Consider the following 18,627-nt stretch of genomic DNA (forward strand, 5'->3'; position numbering starts at 1 on the left):
TAAAAGTTTCCAACCTGGCGGAAATGGCAAAGATCTCAGCGTATCTGAATGACCATTTGCAACAGAGATATATTGTGGAGTGGAAAAAATGGATTGATTATATCCAGAATAAATATGGGACTAAAATGTTTCACTTAGCATTTGAATAAGTATTGATGTGATATTTATATTGCTTGTAGTTATTTTATAAGAGTTAAAGTGCGATAGATTTAATAGTTTATTGTTGTTTGCATATGGTAGACTATGATTGTTTGTACTTTTATACCTTGTATTTAGCTCTGGGAAGTCGGGGAGGGGGGAGGGGGAGGGAGGGAGGTGTTGGGGAGGGTTGGGAAGAGGGGAGGGGGTTGGGAGGGGTTTTGTTTTGTTTTGTTAAAAATAAAATGTACTGTAAAACTTTTCAATAAAAATAAATAAAAAAGCCATGAAGTAAAGAAAGGAAATTGTTTTTTTTTAAGAATCAAAATTTCACAGCTTCTGGTGTACCATCACAGGTTTGTTATCAGTAAAATGCATTTAATAGGAGAGTTACAGTAATTTCACTGCGCAACAGACCTCAATAAAGGAAAGATATATGATATGAGGAATGGAAATTGCATGCCAGAAGTTGACACTGAGAGATTTAAAGTCTTTGAGAGGCAGGAAGCGAAAAGGAGAAGTCACAGAAAGAACTGAGTTGTCACTCTCAATTTTATTTATTTATTTATTTATTTATTTATTGAATTTATATACCGCCCTATTCCCGAAGGACTCAGGGCGGTTCACAGGGCAAGTTAAAAACAATACAAAAAGAGAGAATAAAATAAGATTAAATTAATACAAGCCCACAAAATTAAGATAACATTAAAATTAAAATTTAAAATTAATTTAATTTTATTTAATATAATATAATTTAATATAATTTTGAATGACTGTCCACAATAACTATTTAGGGGGTAGCTTTTGCTGCTTTGGAATTTATATATCATGTTTTATTTTGCAGGAGGAGAGTGTGTGCTGTTTGACTGTTTCTTTTACTTAAAAAAAAGATCTTTGTTGTGAGTTTGCATGCTCAAAGGACTGTCCTGCTTCATAAAGCTTCTAGGAAATGTTAGGTGACCAAGGGGGATGCAGGGGGAGTTGACAAAAGAGAAATAAAAACCTATTCTTCTGGGAGATAAAGAATTTCCTGAACATAAAGGGTAGGATTCATTCTAATCTAAAATCAAAGGATAACTTAGCATTGGCAGCATTTGACAAAGTGGACAGCCTACATTTTTGATGAAAGGGATGAATAAAAATAGACTTACAATTATACAGTATGTGTTCAATCCTCTATGATCAAGTATGAATTATAGTTCTGAGAGTCAACATCTTCTGGGCAGCCACATTACACTGTTGGCTACTACTGTCTTCATATGTTCCATAGTTTGTCATGTTCTGCAAATTATGCCAGTCTGTCAGAGCTCCATGCTACTTCCATCAGGACTTCACTTTCTTTCTTTTTTTTCTTTCATGAAACCAGTATGTACTGCCAAATTGAGCTTTCAAACATCTGGAAATCATCCTTCAAAATTTCTGCTAGTGAGATGCTGCATTTGTCTTAACTATTGTGAATATTCCTTAGGATAACATTTTTTAAAAATAAACAAAAACATTAGTTGACTAATCTGTCCAGTTTTTTGCTTTAGATTTATGAATCATCATTCATCATGAATTACTTCAAGGCCTTAATGCATTCATCATGAATAGCACTGCTGTCTTTTCTCTATCCATTACACCATATCCTTGATCTTCTAGATTTTCATAAACCACCCTAACCTCAGTTATGAAGGACTTCAGTGTTGACTTCTTTTATCCATTAAAATTGTGGTTGGTCACACAGACAGATGTTTAGACTGGATTTGGTATTTTTGTCCAACAATCGAGTCCTTCCCAAGGATCTGGCATAGGCAGATGTGGATATTTGATGGTATAAAACATATTGTCATAGGATGTAAGCTGTTCCAAGTAAAGCTGTCTTTTGCAATTGACTAATGGTATTTTTGTCAATGCCAATGGTCTTCAGATTATGCTCCAGAAGATTTGAAAAGCACCCAAGGTGCCTTTTTACTATTAGTAATATTATTACTAATTATTACTATTATTCCAGGGCATCCAATGATTGATAAAACAATATGGTGGTCACATAACTCATTATAAAAAGGAATGTTCAATGTTCTCTGCATGGGATATATAGAGAATCTTAGCTCTGAATATCAATATAAAGCACTTCATATTGTGGTCTATTTTAACTGTCACATAAATTGTGTAACTGTGTAAGAAAAATTAAGTTTTTTTGTGTGTGTATTTGTGTGTATGTATCTTCCTATGTAACTGAAAAATAATGCCAAACAATGCTTTTTTAATTATCAAACCATTACTAAAACCATTACTGTGGTTGCCAAAGCTAGTACAAACTTTGTAAGAAATAATAGAAGCACAAAAGAAATTCTAAAATATTTTTAGATATATCCCTCTTCTGATTTTATAGACTCGTGAAGTACTCGCCAAACTTAGTGTGGAGCTATTGATTTATATATCAGGCTAGAGTAAATAAATCATCTTAAACCATGACTTGTTGAACAAGCATTCGTTGTGGTTTCACTCTGTGAATTAATTTGCTAGTTTCAGTTACTTTCAGCAAGAATTGTGAAGAAGATAATCAAAAATCTTTTTTATGGATATTTACATTAGTGGAAGGAAGAAATTTAAAAGAAAAAGAAAAAAGAAAAATTAATCTGATAGCAAATGCAATTAAAATATATTTTGTCTAATTATAATATTGCAAACTAACTTTATTTCCTGAGAATAATTGTAAACATTAAATATAAACTGTTGTGCACTTAAAATGCCTTAATTATCTATATCATCTAAAGCCTTTAATAAAATACATTGTTCTTTCATTTGAAGTGCCTCAAGATATAATTAACTAAGATTATAACATGTGAATTGCAATGCCTGATACTTTAATAAATGTTTAACTAAACAATATCACCTCTTACATTTGGAAAAGATGGAAATCTATTTCAAAACACAGCAGATTAAATATTTTAAATGAAATGCCCCTCTATATTTAATTGCTGTAAAATATGCCATGAATTTCTTTAGAAGATGAATTGGAGATGTTTTTAATCTGCCAATTTTATCCCCCTTTTCTTGGGTTTACTGGCTAAGCCAGATACTTAATAACAACAGGAAAAATATTCAACTCAAATATGAAAGTACAGAATTAAAATATTTTGGAATGCAATTTAACTCAACTGATCAAAGGCAGACATAATTATGCATCTAGACACAAACTAAAAGAGTAGAGAAATAAACGTAAATTTATTATGAAAAGATTTTGTTTTTGCTTCCTCAACATTTTTAACCCAAATGAAGGGGTTTTTTAAGTTCTAAAACTGAAGAAAAAGGGAGTGGACTAGGACTGAGGAAATCAAGATTAAAATCACTGTGCAGTGATGAGGCCTTTACTGTCTTACATATTTAACTATCTTGTTGGGAGGTTATGAAAGCAATATCCATACTTTGAGGACATGTGTGCCTCTGTTCTTCTTTAAATATTCCCTCTGTTTTTCATAGTGAGAGTATTAGTGGGTTCAGAAATAGCTAGCTGGCTGGCTGGTTAGTTGGTTACCGTAGTTAGTTAGTTAAAAAGAGACCCTATTCTGGGCAGCTTACATTTTAAAAAAATAAGAAACATTATGTAAAGGAAGCAAACAAACTCCTTATACTACAAAAAAAACCCACATTCAACATAGCCTGGAAGAACAACCAATTTTTTAAAGATTTCTGGAATACCATTAGGAGGTTGGCCATATTGATCTCTGGGCAGGTGATGAGACAGAGAAGACATGCTTCTGGATCCTGATAGATGGCGGTGTTTAATTAATGAGATCCAAAGTGCGCCAACTCTGCCCAATATTACTGAATAGACAAAAACCATAGAATGTAGGGCAGCTCCTCAAATATCCTGGCTTTGTGGGTGATAACAAGCATAGTGAATTGCACTCAGAAGCTCACTGGCAACCATTGCAGCTCAGAGAACAGTGGTGTCACATAGGCATACTGTGGCATGCCCATCGCTGCCTAAGCTACTGTATTCTGGACCAATAGAGTTTCCAGATACTCTTCAAGGGCAGCCCTGTGTACAGCACATTCCACACAGAGTCCCATCACAAGATGACTAGGACAAGATGACTTCTTATGCAACCCAATCCATTGGTGCAAAAACAAGCCTATCCACATTTAGAGATTTAACTGGATGTCCTCAGGAGAGAATTTTAAAAAGTCTAATTGGTGGTCTGTGGAGTTTTGTTTAACCATTGTGGCTGCCATCATAACTTTTTTATTTACTTTTTTATTCCTCCTGTTCCCTAGATGTTTTTCTATACATCAGCCTGTTATAAAATTAATTTAAGAAAATTATTATAATTGCTTATCTAGTCTGTCCTACTATAGATGCTAATGAAATCAAGCTTTTTCAAGATAAGTTAATGCAATTTGCCTAGGGCAGGTGATGCCTTCAGGAATGTCTTAGGATTAATCTCTATTTTTTTACAGTACACCAAATAAATTGTTTGGATTGTTCAGACACTGCAAAATAATGAAACAACAAAAAAGGAGGGAAGATATCCTGACATGAAGTAGAGAAAAAGAAACATACAAGTCTAAGTTTTGAAAGGTCCTTGGTGCTCTCTGAGTTTGGTTGTTCTCTTGCATTCATATCATTACCCAAATTAGAAAATAATACCTAGTTTGGGTAATGAAATGTCTGCCAGAACACAAGAAAGCTCAGAGAGCACCAAGGGCTCCTCATTTCAACCCTGAGCTACAAATGTTCTTCTTTATCAGTAAATCTCAGTTTTAGATGAATGACTCGTATTGCACCTGATCAGAGAGACAATCTCTGTGATCATAAGAGTCAACACTGACTTGATGGCACATAGTCAATCATCCAATTGCATCTGAACCACTCATATTGGCCTGGCCTTTTATCCAATCCAAGCCAACATAATATTTTGCTAGTCATATAATAAACCACAGGGTGAGATAATGATGATGATGATGATGATAATGATGATATTTAGAAATAAACTCTGGGGAACAGGACAAAATAAGTGTTGTGTACTGGGTTCTTTTCTTGAATGAAGAGATGAGGTGAGTGAGTTCAGGCAGGAACATGTTTTATTGAAGAGCAGGAAATGAACTGGGAAACAGGGCTGCAATGCAGCTATTTATACTCTGGCCTCTAGGCAGCGCCAATAGGTTTAAAACAACCTATTGCCACCCTAGAAGCAACCAATAGCAGCCCTGGAGACCGGTTTTCTAAGGAGCTGGGAGCCGGTAGCCAGCAACCTGCTTAAACATCCTTCCAGCATTCAAAACCCACATGGTACACTCAGTAAAACAAGGCCCAATACATTACAATAAGCATTTTAAAATTTGTAATCCATCTGCTTAGCAGATTTTCATTAATGAAAAATGACAGATTTTCAGAACAGTGACTTCTAAAATCAGATTTTTGAATTTCCTTAATGGTAACACTGCAACACCTTATATAGATAGTCCTTGACTTAGACCTGGTTGTTTAGCAACAATTTGAAGTTACAACGGGCCCCCTCAAAAGGTACTTATCCCTTCCCCTCAGCCCCCCCCCCCCAGGGATACATGACTGTGTTTTAGGCATTCGGCAAGTGGCCTGCATTTACAGCCATCTGCAGCCTCTCACAGACACACAGACACAATTTATTACATTTTTGATGAAAGTTGGCTTTTACTTCTGGTTTTCTATAAAAATACCCCTTGGCAAACAATGGCTACACTTAACAATTGTCATGTTCACTTAAGGCTGTAAAATCAGGTCAGTCATGTGATGACCTGCTTTATGGCTGTCACAGTGGCGGTAATGGGCAGGCTCCATTACAATCCTAAGTCAAGGACCACCTGTGAAGGATTTGCTATCTAATAAATCTAAAAAGGCAATAAACAGAGGAACCCCCAAAGCACTGCTGATAAAATGAGTACAATAAAGCAGTTGTTTTGTAAGGGAGAAAATGAATTACAAAAATCCCTCCCTGCCAGATAAACAAAAATGTTTATTACATGCTAATTGAGTTGTGTAAATTATAGTCATACTGTAAACAATTAAAGTCACATAACTAAGTATTGATAGGTAGGACACTGCTCACCCCATTTCACCCTTTTAACCCACCTCTTCCTGCTTAGATAGAGTTTGCTTTTTTCTATTTCTCCCTTTCGCAGTGTTTCTAGTGCCAGATGGCATTATTTTGCCTTAAACAGGATTTCAGTTGTGCCTGAGGTCAGAGGTTTCAATGATGAACTTCCACAATGCTTTAACTATTACAATAGTAGTGGTTTTGCAGCACTGAATTTGGCCTGTTACCGGTACTTAAAACAATGTGCTAACCCCAAAATGACTTAACAATGTATATATAGATCAGGGTTACAGGTTTGTTCATAAATGGCCATTCTTTTTTAAAAACAAATTATTATTTTTTATTTTACAGACTCCCATCCTTCCCATTTTTATCATGATCATCTGACTATGCAATCTTGCAGCTTTTAATTAACTGAAAACTTTTAATACTACTCACATTCAAAGGTAACTTGTGAAGGAAGGCTGTTTGTACAAAGACTCAGACCTCAATCCATATTCTCTTAGGTAAGATATGACTCTCCAGTCATGTTCAGAATCACATCACCCCAACATCTGACACTGCTGGGGACTAAAACCTTGATCATTCTAAAATTATAATCCAGAATCAATGAACTGAGGTGTTGAAAGCAGATGATTAATACCTCTCTCTTGTCAGTCCTCCTAGGTAAACCAAACAAGAAACATGACTAGATGAGCTAATTCTACTTTATTGTAAGGCTACATTAACAAAATCTTGCAAGTCTGTAGGGACAAACTTCCTGCCACCTGGTCAATTAAGGCGTGCCCTTCCCAAGTTTCTTTCTCTGACCATTAAGTGACCATGGTCTCTTCTCTGATCATTCCCTAACCAGCATCTGTTTCCCTCATCCCCCAAGTTCATCCACACATTCCATGACACTCTCCATGAGAGATGGTGGAGATAAAATTGCCAAGAAGTGGAAGGCCAAGGCAAGTGGAGAACATGTTACATTATTCATATAATAAACAGCATAGGACAATAATGGTGGAGGTGAAGGTGGTGATAGTGATGAAGATGATATTTAAAAGTAATCTCTGGGGAGCCAGAACTGTTGCTTAATATAGAGCTATTTTGCTCAGGAAGATAGAAGGGAGCAGCAGGATCTATCAAGCTTTTGCAGGGAAGAGATTCAGAAGACCCTGAGACAGGAGATCAGAGGCCTCCAGACTGCTATTGCATTGGCTTAGGCATCCATTACAAAATCATCATGGTTGTAAAAGTCAAATAAAATAGGGTATAAATGCTTTTATTTTTTTTTATAAAGGGCTACCTAATCCCATCGTTTAGCTATTATATGACATTTTTTTAAAAAAAAACCAGACTTCTATTAGGCATTTGAGCATTTGTGCAATGTTTTATAAACATTATATCTTTAGACACTCCCGTAAATCTTGTTGCACCTCCAAAACTGCAAAAACAAACTCTGAAAAGATTTATTTTATTTTATTTTCTTGAATAATAATATAACAGAGACTACACTGAAAGTAAACTCTTCCAAGTCTTGTTTTTCTTCTGTAGCTTTTTCCAGCCCAGGAAAATTCCACGTGTCCTGGGACTATAACTTCTAAGATTCCCAGTCATCACGACCAACAGCTTATGTTGATCAAGAATCCTGGGAAATATAGTTCTAACACTTCAGGAAGTGATCTGTGGATGACTACTGCATTCCTCATTGTTGAATAAAGAGGTGATCCTCTGCAAACAAAAGAATTTTTGCTAAAGGCTGGCCAAATCTTGTGCCAAAGTTTCTGATATTCTTTAGTTCCTGTAAAAGTGGCACCATTTTCTGCCTCTTTTCTAAGGAATTAAACTGTCCTTCATCATAAATAAATCCAGAGGAAAGAAAGAGCAATATTGTAGTTTTGCTTTGTTCTTTTTTTCTTTGCTTCCCCCCCCCACACCCGTTTTTTAAAAACAAGTGTTTTCTTGCTCTCAGCGGTATACCATGTTTTCCACTGTGGGTGAATTGAATACAAGTAGTGCTCAACCTATGATCGTCGTTTAACAATGTTGTGCTGCCCTCCTCATGGTCACATGACCGCATTTCCAACACTTGGCAATCTGTCCGCATTTGCTACCAGTTGCCATGTACTCTGCGATCATGTGATTGCTTTTTTTTTTTTTTGCAACATTCCCTACTGTCTTTTGAACTCTTCCAGCCTTTCAGAATGCCAGCTTTGGTAGCATTTTCTCCTCTGGAGAGCAGAAAAATGCTAGCAAAAGAAATGGACTCTAGATGAGAAAACACTAAAAAAAGGCTTTGGGCCTCAGTGTTCTGAAATGTTGAGGTTCAGAGCTTTTCAGAATGCCATCTTCGCTAGTATGGTCACTTCCAAACCAGTGTTTTCACAGTGGTTCAGAAGGCCGCCTTGCACGATTTAGAGAAGGAGCCTTACAAACCATCATTAGAACAGAGCCTGGACAGGACAGAGCAAAGCAACAGACAGGTACTCAGAACTGGGCATGGTGGAGCAGGTAGAGGCTCTGCATGCTGGTAGGCCTCCTGTTCCACAGCACATTTCTGCATGTCAATGGGCACCTGGCCTCCCAGGGCCTCTCTTACCCCGAAGCACCCCTCACGGTTGCTTAATGATTGCAATATGAGAACTCAGTTTGTGGTCATTGAGCGAGGTAGTCACTTGGGTGCCTCACGTAACAACCACATTGACTAACGATCAAAACTCCAAACTCAGTTGTAGTTGTAAGTCAAGTGCCTGCATTCTTTAAGAAGAATGGGGAAGAAAGGAGAGACCCCTGTACATGTAACAAGCATGCACATTCTGGTTTTAAAACGGGGGGGAATCCCTAACTTACCAGCAAAAAAGCCTCTCATTCCTCCCCTTCTTCTTTGTTCCCCACTTGCTCCCCTCCTGGAGGAATTCCTAGGTTCCCATTTCTTGTCATTCCACTTTATGCTACTTCCCCACTGCCTTTAATAATAATAAATAAACCTTTATTGTCAAAGTACAACATGTGTACATTGAGATTAGCTGAGCCTCCCCCCGTGCTCTCTCCCCCCAACACACAGTGACAACAAACCCTCCATCCTACCACACCATGTGAACCATCTACACCACACACCGGCCTCCCAAGTCAATTCTGCATATGATTATGTCCCATTTAAAAGCCTAACAGTCCACGGATAACAGCTATTTTTCAGCCTGTTGGTACGGCTGGCTATATTCCTATATCTCCTACCGGATGGTAGGAGAGTAAAGAGATACCGTCCAGGGTGTGAGTCGTCCCTGAGAATCTTCCTCACTCTTCCAAGGCAACGAGACCTGGCGATGTCATCCAGTGGTGTCAGGGGACAGCCCACAATGTCTTGTGCTGTGCTCACTACCCTCTGTAATACTTTCCTGTCCGCGGCTGTCAGACCAGCATACCAAACCACAATACCATACGAGAGGACGCTCTCTATAGTAGATCGGTAAAAGAGGGTCATTAGCCGTTGTTCTACCCTGTTCTTCCGTAAGACCCTAAGAAAGTGAAGCAAATGAGGAAAAGAAACAAATAAAGCAAAAATGTTGCTCAGCATTACCTCCCTCTTTTTTAACTTAGTTCACAATCTTTGCACCAGCACAGAACCGAAATCCAAAGATGTACTTCTATTTATGCAAGGCATTACACACTTTCTTGGATGCAGCCTTGCGCAGCGTCATACAGTGTTTACCACAGCTTTTTTATCTGGGACTGTTTGGTATAGAATGTTGCCAGATTTTTTCCACTTAAGCCATCCATCCAGGATTTTAAAAAAATAAAACAGAAAACACCTTGTAGTTCAATTCTACTGTGCTTTTTTAGGATGCAAGATGCAAAAGAACTGACATATTGTCATTTGTTTTCATTTCATCTAGAAGCGTCCCTTCTTTTCAAGAAAGAAGCCATTATATGCCATAAGAAAAGCAGCAGATCTTGTGTGGTCTAATCATTCAAAGAGTCAAGAGAGCAAAGAAGCAATGTTGAGATGTCTAATCTCAATTATGGTTAAACCATTTAACCTCCTGGGCCCAGTTAGCTCAGCTGGAAATAAGCTTAGCTTTAAATCAAGGGACGGAGATTAATTTTCCCAGGTAAGGAGATAACCAACTAGTTCCCTTTCTGCAGATTTATTAATGGGTGGAGGGAAAAAATATGGAAAACATTATTAAAAAATGAAAAAGCAACAATCTAATGAAAAAAATATTCCCAAACATAGTAATATTGTGTGGGGTGTCTGTGTTGATTAACAAACTGAATAATAATGATTGGATTAGAGGGGGAAATGTAAGGATAATGCATCAACTTAATAAAACAAGTTTAGGACTGTGGAAGGCCCAAAGAAACAGAATTGTGCCAGAGGTCCCCAAATGTTTGGGCACCAGGGACCAGTTCCGTGGAGACAGGTTTTTCCACAGACCAGAGGGGGCGTGGTTTTGTGTGCTGCCTGCATCTCACGGATATGGCTTTGCTCGTTTGTGTGGACCAGTTGCTGGCATGCCACGGCCCGGTACTGGTCCACGGACTGAGGGTTGGTGGACCCCTGTAGAGCTCAGTTCAATTAATCATGAGGGGACAAACTCCTTTCCCGTTAAAAAAAGATGGGATTTGAGGGCATACAGGTTTCTACCATCTACTTGCTGAATACTTATAAACAAAGTAGGAAAACACGGCAAATCATGGCTTTGGGGATTCTTTCCAACACCTTAAAAAATCTTTGTTTGGGATCCTGGTTCTCAAAGGGACCAAAAAGGAGAAAGACGAGAGGTTTTCACCAGCATCTCTAGCTACTCCCCTTTTGTTTTAGAGACTTATCTTGCTGTGGATCAATAGTCAGACAAAAGAGCAAAGTTCTTTCCCATAATTTCTTTCCAACATTCCATTGGGCTGGAAAAAACTTTTTTAAAAAAATTATGTAGACTGTTTGTTTATCTGAACTCCGATACAGGGATTCTCATTCTGCTCTTTAGATTTGCTTGAAAGACAATGGCTGACCTTGGAATAACATCCTGGGCCAGCACTCTCAAAATTAGACAGAATTCCGGGACAGAATAGACATGTTCCCCATCCACTTAATAATTGTCTATCTCCAGATAATTTTTGAGATGTTCTAACAAGAGCATGCTGAAGGCTTTACAGAGCTTATTGGATCAGGAACTGTTCCTTGGGATCCCTTGTACACTGATAGTGCAGCTTGAGTGATCCTTTTGAACCCCCAAATTCAATCTCTCAGGCTTCAGGGAAAAGAAAGCTTTTGTGGCATAGGAGTTAAGGAGATACAACCATGTTCACTTCTGTTTATGAAAACTAAGGAAATCATTTTCAATGGATTCCTTGGCATTCGTATGGAACATGTGCTATCTGCTTGACTGGAACCATCTGGGTTTCCTTTGCTCTAAATGTATTCATTATAGCATATCCTACAGGCATTTCTGGCATGCCTTTCCTTGATCTATCCTTGGCATTTCATTGTAATTTATTGTGGTCCTTTAAATAAGGTTGCATTTTTCTATAATATGAGCTTATTATCACTGGCATAGCTTTGACTGCTAGGTAATCTTTACCTTCCTTCCATTCCTGTTAAAGTAAATTGAGTTTTCAGAAGAAGAAGAAGAAGAAGAAGAAGGAGAAGGAGAAGGAGAAGGAGAAGGAGAAGGAGAAGGAGAAGGAGAAGGAGAAGGAGAAGGAGAAGGAGAAGGAGAAGAAGAAGAAGAAGATGAAGAAGAAGAAGAAGAAGAAGAAGAAGAAGAAGAAGAAGAAGAAGAAGAAGAAGAAGAAGAAGAAGAAGAAGAAGAAGAAGAAGAAGAAGAAGAAGAAATGTTTTCTTCTATAGTAAATCAGCATGAAGAAATCTACATTCTTCCTTGACTCCCATTTTAGCTATATATTCCCCACAGGGCTGCCATTATGCAGTTGCTATTTTGAAAGCAAATGTCACACAGTTTTGCTAGCATTTTCTTAAGTTGTAATATTCAATGACCAACCATTATTATGTTTACTGTCTGGAAAGTAATTGTTACTCATTCATCTACAACCAATTATCATATGAAATAGAAATTTGATATAAGCAGGGAACCTAGATGCAGTCCTGAATGTACACTAGCTTTATTTGCATATTTCTCCCTCTACTCTATTCCCTCTACTCCCTGGAAAAAAAACTGATAGAAAAGGATTAAGTCTGCAGAATTATGAGTAACATGTCTGGTTCTCACAGGGTAAAGTAGAGAAATGTCAAATAGTTGTGGAAATTGACTCTAGTTCTAGTTTCTGGTAATGGAATTGTATAAATAATTGCTTCTGCGCTTAGTAAGTAATAATATATATTATGGTAGCTAGTAATAATGGTCCAAGTGGAAAGTTAGCCCATTGACCAAGATGGGTCTTATTTCTGAGTAAATATATAGAGAGAAGTTTACAGCAAACTCATATTACTAATTTGACTTCTCCTGTTGATCACATGACAAACATCCCTTCACAGGCTCAAGCAGGGGAGGGCAACCTGATCTCCTGCAAAGATTTTAGATTTTACATGTTTAACTGTACCAGTCAGTTTGGTAAGACACACGGGATTCATCACATTATAAGGATGCAGGAATGACTGCCATGGATAAAGATTTTTTCCCCTTCCATTTAATTGTGTCTGATTCTTAAGAACTGCCTGGACAAGTCCCTGCAATTTTCTTGACAAAGTTTCTCAGAAATGGTTTGCCATTGCTTCCTTCCTAGGGCTGCAAGAAGTATCAGCAATGGTCTTTTGTTCCTCTACTGTCCTAGGCTAAGAGTCTAGCTACGTGTCCTATTGAAAACACTGGTAGCAACAAGGATTTAGGTTTACCTCTTGAAAAGCTGCCATTGTAAACATATACTTGAGGTCCCAGTTTTTCTTGAGGAAAATAAAGCACAATACAATTTTATGTTTGTTCTTTTTCCACACAAGAAAAAAAAGCAGTATGAAGTACACTCTGGGGAATACAATTAGCTAACCTTTCTCTTTTTTTATGTAATGTAAATGTCATGGTCAGACACAAACTATGATTCAGTCCAAAGTGGGAAGTCATGTACAGAATAATTGGATAGACAAATCACATCCTAAGACACTCACTCCCTAGCACCCCATGATACTTGGAGTCAAAACATAACCCATCTATTTATAAGGCACCATTCTTTCTGCATCCGCATAGAATTTAGGAATGCCTAGTTAATTTTCTCTTTCCCCTTAATGTTAATGGCTACCTTGTTTTACTGATTCTACACCAGATACCAAGGTCCCTTGATATGCAGAAAGTCTGGCATATAAAATTATTAAATAAACACTAATTTCATTTCTCTTACCAAACCCATCAGATTTTGAGTGAATGCAAAGTTGAAGTTTTGTTCATAACATCAATGAAGTATAACATTCCATATCTGCCCAGAAAATTGGTCAATATTTGCCTTAACAGTTCATAAAATAAGTCAATACTTTCCACTGAGGGTAACTCCCAAAGCTTTGGATTCAGTTTTTTAAAAGGAAGCGGGGGCCAAAACTTCCAAAACTAGGAAAAAAGAATAATCTGAAGCATTGTAAATTATAGCTAAAATAGGAGGAAGGAGAGGGTGATTAGGTGAGATTCAATTACTTCTACTTGGAACAACAACAAAAAAAAGATCCGAGGTCCACTTTAAAAGGAGGGAAAGGCCTCCAGCCACACTTTGAACATTACAGTCAAGGAAAAGCACAACTGATTACCTGCCAGTCATTCTCACAGTATTGGGGAGGGGGGAACAGTGGTCTTTAAGATGTTGCTAACCATAACACCCAGCATTTCTCAACCTAGCTACATTGGTTGGGCTAGTCATACTCCTAGTTCAGTAATTTTGGAGGTTCACAAGTTCACAAGTATGCAAGTAGTGAGTCATAAGCCTGAGCTTATAACTAAAGGTGGTAATGTCCACCCAGCTGGAAATGAGGACCTCAGATCCTGGGAGAGTAAGGCAAAATTTAGGGATTCAAAGCTGATTTTCCTTCCCTGAGTAAGACATTGAGTGATGGATCATAGACAGCACCCTGTCTCTAGGTTGCCATCCAGCTTGTAGAGGCAGCTGTGGGAATAGTTGATGGATTTTGTGAGCCAGATGTCAGCAGTTTTTCACTCTCTGGCCTAGGGCTGATCCTATATGAAATACAATGTATAGTATTATTTCGACTTAACGAAGACGCACTGTTTCTGAATAGGAGTTCATGACATCAGATAATCCTTACCATGAAACAAGCTGGTAAGCCTTCCACAAAAAACAAGATTATAGCCAGGCTGAGTTAGATCCTGATTTTAGAAGGCTGGCAGCCCTCAAAAGTGCAAGAGCTAAATCGCATTATTACATGAGACAACAATTAAACTTCTCAGTCCAGTACAAATAGCTCATATTTTGGCCTTCTCAATGCTTAATGAAAACTTCTCTACATATGACATATAGTGGAAAATGTGTTGCCCAACACAAGATCGCTGGCGTACCCCCAGGCTGTACATAACAAAACAAATAGCATGTACTAACCTAACCCCACTTAGCTTGTTCAGGGCGTGCTTTTTAATTTCTTTGGCAGTTAAAAATCTTAAGCTTAAAGTTCCACTGTCATGTTTGTCTGTCTTTTAACGGTGAGGATGGACTGGCTGATTTGATTCACACTTGCCCAGGAATAAGCCGCATTAAATCAATGGAATTTAGTGCTTCCTAAGGATCGCCCTGCAAATCAAATTAATTCCATGGCACACATTTCGAGGGAAGACTGCATAGGACTGTGAATTTGGATAGTGGCCTTGTCTTTCCACTGCAAATCTATCTCTCTGAAGTATGTCCCATGCAACTCTGACATTATCTTAGAGCCTGCTCAGATTACACAAAGGGCACCCTCTAGAGGTCTCCTTTTACAGTGTACAGCACAGTAACATCCTTATCTTTATTGGACTTACAGCAGGGTAGAAAAAAAAACTTTTGTTCAAATTTGACTGTCCATCCAAAAAGCTGAGTGTGCAATGTCTCCTGTCCAAAAGCGTCCAAGCCATTTTAGTAATACAGTCCAACAATCTGCAGATACACGTTCACATTTGCACACATGCAGACACACATATACAAGCACACATACAAACTTCATCCACCATTCCAATTTCTTATAAATCAGAGTTTTAGCCAATGCAGATAAGCCAAAAAAATAAATAAAAATCCTCATCCTTTTCGCAGTTCCACTTGAGTTTTTAATCTAGCCAGAACAAATTCGGAACAGCTGAATCCAAGTGGGTGTCACAGAAAGCCATTTAGCAATCCTCCCAACATTAACCTTGAACCGATATGAACTGGTAGCCAACATGCTGGCTAAATGGAATCCATTGCCATGCCACGAAGACAAATACTAGGCTTCCTGACTAGACTTCCTGTCCTCAAGCACCAGGGAGCAAAATGCAGGGTGCTGATAGCCCAGCCAGAAGGGTGAGAGAACAGTGTGTCACAAAGTCTGGCTTTCATCAAGACCAGCCACTTAGGAAAAGGGGGAAAACGGTTATCTCCAAGAAGCAAAGAAATGTGGAGAGAAAGTCAGAGAAGCAGCGGGGGGGGGGGAAGGAAAACCAAAAAAGAAAGAAGTTCTGTGCAATTCTCCCTAACAAAGAATTGAATAAAACAGATGTAGTTTAGGCAGTGCAAAAGGACTCCACCCTTCCAATTCCTTGTGTTTACTTCTCTCCCTCTCTCTCTCTCTCTCTCCCTCTGTTCAGAAAGTTTAGGCTTGTTTCCAAAGGCTGCATTTGTGTTTCATCACAACTGCAAACTTATTACAAACAGTAATAAGACTTCTTTTTAAAAATGTCTTACACAGAAATAAAGCCAGACAACTGCATTTATCCCTAAGAGCTCGGTGGATTTTTTTTCCCCATTGTTCTTCCTCTCTTCCTTGTCCACCACGCAGATGGCAGGGGGAAAAAAAAACCTTTAGCCTTTAAAATCCATTTCCCATTAACTGACCTTTGAGCTTCTGATCAATCCCCTGGTTCACAATACACCCACACAAATACACAGAGAGCATCCTGCGCTCCCAAGTCCATTTTTATTTCAGCTTGAAAGCACAAAAGTCACACTCGGCGCTCTAAAGTGAAACTCACCCCCTTCAAACTCGTCCTCTTCTTGTGTTCGTATCGTCCCCAAATGTCCTAGAAAAGCAATAAGAATGACAAACGTTCTTCTTCGGGTCCAGATGGCCATCATGTCTAAATATTAGACATGTATATCCCCCCTCGTCCTAGGGCGAGGAAAAGTGCAAAACAAAAAAAAGTGTACAAAAGAAGATTATATGGACATCATAAAAGCCAGCTCTTTTCTTTCAGCACTCCCACAGGACACAGGGAAAGTCTGCAAGCTCTCCTCTCTTGCTTGCCTTTTCTTTTTAACCAGCTCTGGCTCTTGCGCAGCCTGCCTGCGAACACTTTTTCTCCCCCCTCAAGTGATGCAGCTTTAAATAGGAAGAATGCTGCCTCCAGTTCTTTTCCTGCCCCCTTTCAGCCTAATAATCATCCAGTCCCTGGCAAGGAATCGAGTGACTGATGGTAAACAATCGAATCAGGAGAAGCTTCGCTCTTCTTCCCTCAAACTTTTCCTCTTTCTTTCTTTCTTTCTTTCTTTCTTTCTTTCTTTCTTTCTTTCTTTCTTTCTTTTTCTCTCTTTTTTTTTTTAAAAAAACCACACAGTTTCTGAGAACAGCTAACTCTCTCTGTTGCAGTTCAAGAAAAGCTCTCCCTTGAAAGAACAGGTTGGGATCCACAACATATTTGATCCAGTAAAAATTATTTGGCCATTCAGATTGTTGGAAAAGGAGGAGACGACGAGATGCTAAAGCATTCTTCAGAGCAAACTTTAGGTTCTGAAAGGAAGCATCCTCCTTCATAGCTGCAGTCAGCCTAAGCTTTGCCCTTCTCCTGATCCTGCTTTTCTAACCTGCCTTTTTCGTGTACAGCTCTTTCCTGCTGAAATTATGAAGACTGAAGTCCATTCCTATCCGGAAGCATAAAGGTGAGAAAGGCAAATCAAATTCTTCTCTATTCACCTCAGTTACAGTAATCCAGAAGATAGATCCCCGTTTTTTTTCCTGGGAAATTGCATGGCAATGAATTAAGGAAAACTAAGGCCTCTTACACAGATTTTGCTGTTGACTTTTCCACTGCTTATCACTGATACTTTTCTGCCCAGAGGCTGCCCAGATGGATAGATAGGTGGATGGATGGGTAGGTGGATGGGTGGGTGGGTGGGTGGGTGGATGGATGGATGGATGGATGGATGGATGGATGGATGGATGGATGGATGGAAGCTGCCTACTGTCCTGAATCACCAGATTGCCCGGTGACTCAAGTTTTCTCATATCAGACCAATGGCAAGAGTCAATTAGAAATAGTAACAATGTCTCTTTTGTAGCCTTTTCAAAGCTGATAGGCAATCACATGCCTTGCTTCATAGTAGGTGGCTTAAAGATGCCATTCTAATTGTCCTAATATAATATTTGTTTAGGGCATTACGAGATGATTAAAAAGCAGCTCCCAAACACAGCCAGTCAATGCCAGGACAAGTGATGCTGTACTGCTGAGCCCTGCCAGAGTGGTAGGGCTCAAGCAGTTGTCCAAATCTGCTGTATGATGCTATTTAGGGCAATTCTATATTGCAGTTTTAAGCTTATAGTTTCCTGTACCATTCCCAGATATTTCTATGGGACTATGGGACCATGCTTCCTCCAGCCTGAACAGGAGCCAAAAGAGTGCCAGGACTGAATGGAGCATGAATTTCTAGTAGTGATGGCAGTAATTGATTTAAGAGGTCATAGTTGGATCAATTACAAGATTACTTTTTTAAAAAGTGCCAGGATGAAATGGCTGTGTAGGACTATGTGAATAGCTGCTGGAGAGGGTGAGGCATGCCAGGCCACTCTAAAGATGGGCCAAGCAGAAAAAGGAAATCTGCCTGTACTACGCTGAATTGCGCTACTAAGAAAAATGGATTTGCTAAGAGATTTTAGCAAGTCTGAATCATGGAGGTATATATTTTTTTAAAAAATGAAATTATTGTAACAAATTTTAATAAGCCCTAGAAACAGTATGCAACAATGTGTTCTCTGCACATTGTGGGTTTGCAGATTATAGCAAACCATGATTTGGTTTTGTCTTAGCCTGATGTTGAATTCTGCCACAGGAGTTTGTAAATCATCCCTATAATTCTGTGTTAAGTATGTACCAGGCCACTATTATGCAATGAGTGATTCCAGCCATTAAATCTAATCCCTTCTATAAACATGACAATCTTCAACCATGCCACAACTTTCAGTTTTCCATTTGACAATTAAGTGGATTAGTAATAAATTATTACAATTCTGCACTCATATGCAATCCATTTTCCTCTTATAGTATTATACTATCAA

The 18,627-nt window shown here is 38.5% G+C and overlaps 1 protein-coding gene across 1 annotated transcript in view; it reads right to left on the reverse strand.

Annotated features, from left to right (window-relative positions):
* Positions 1–16,436, reverse strand: part of LOC310643853 (uncharacterized protein) — a gene marked incomplete at its 3' end in the record, with an annotated part of 113,457 nt that extends 97,021 nt beyond the window's left edge. Inside the window, exon 1 of the mRNA XM_083368467.1 lies at positions 16,331–16,436. Coding sequence (XP_083224593.1) covers positions 16,331–16,433 — 103 coding nt within the window. The 5' untranslated portion in view covers positions 16,434–16,436. The remainder of the gene's footprint in view (positions 1–16,330) is intronic.
* Between the last annotated feature and the right edge of the window lie 2,191 nt (positions 16,437–18,627).

The sequence above is a fragment of the Vipera ursinii genome (genome assembly GCF_947247035.1).
Source record: "Vipera ursinii genome assembly, chromosome: 1".
In the NCBI taxonomy this organism is placed as follows: domain Eukaryota; kingdom Metazoa; phylum Chordata; class Lepidosauria; order Squamata; family Viperidae; genus Vipera; species Vipera ursinii.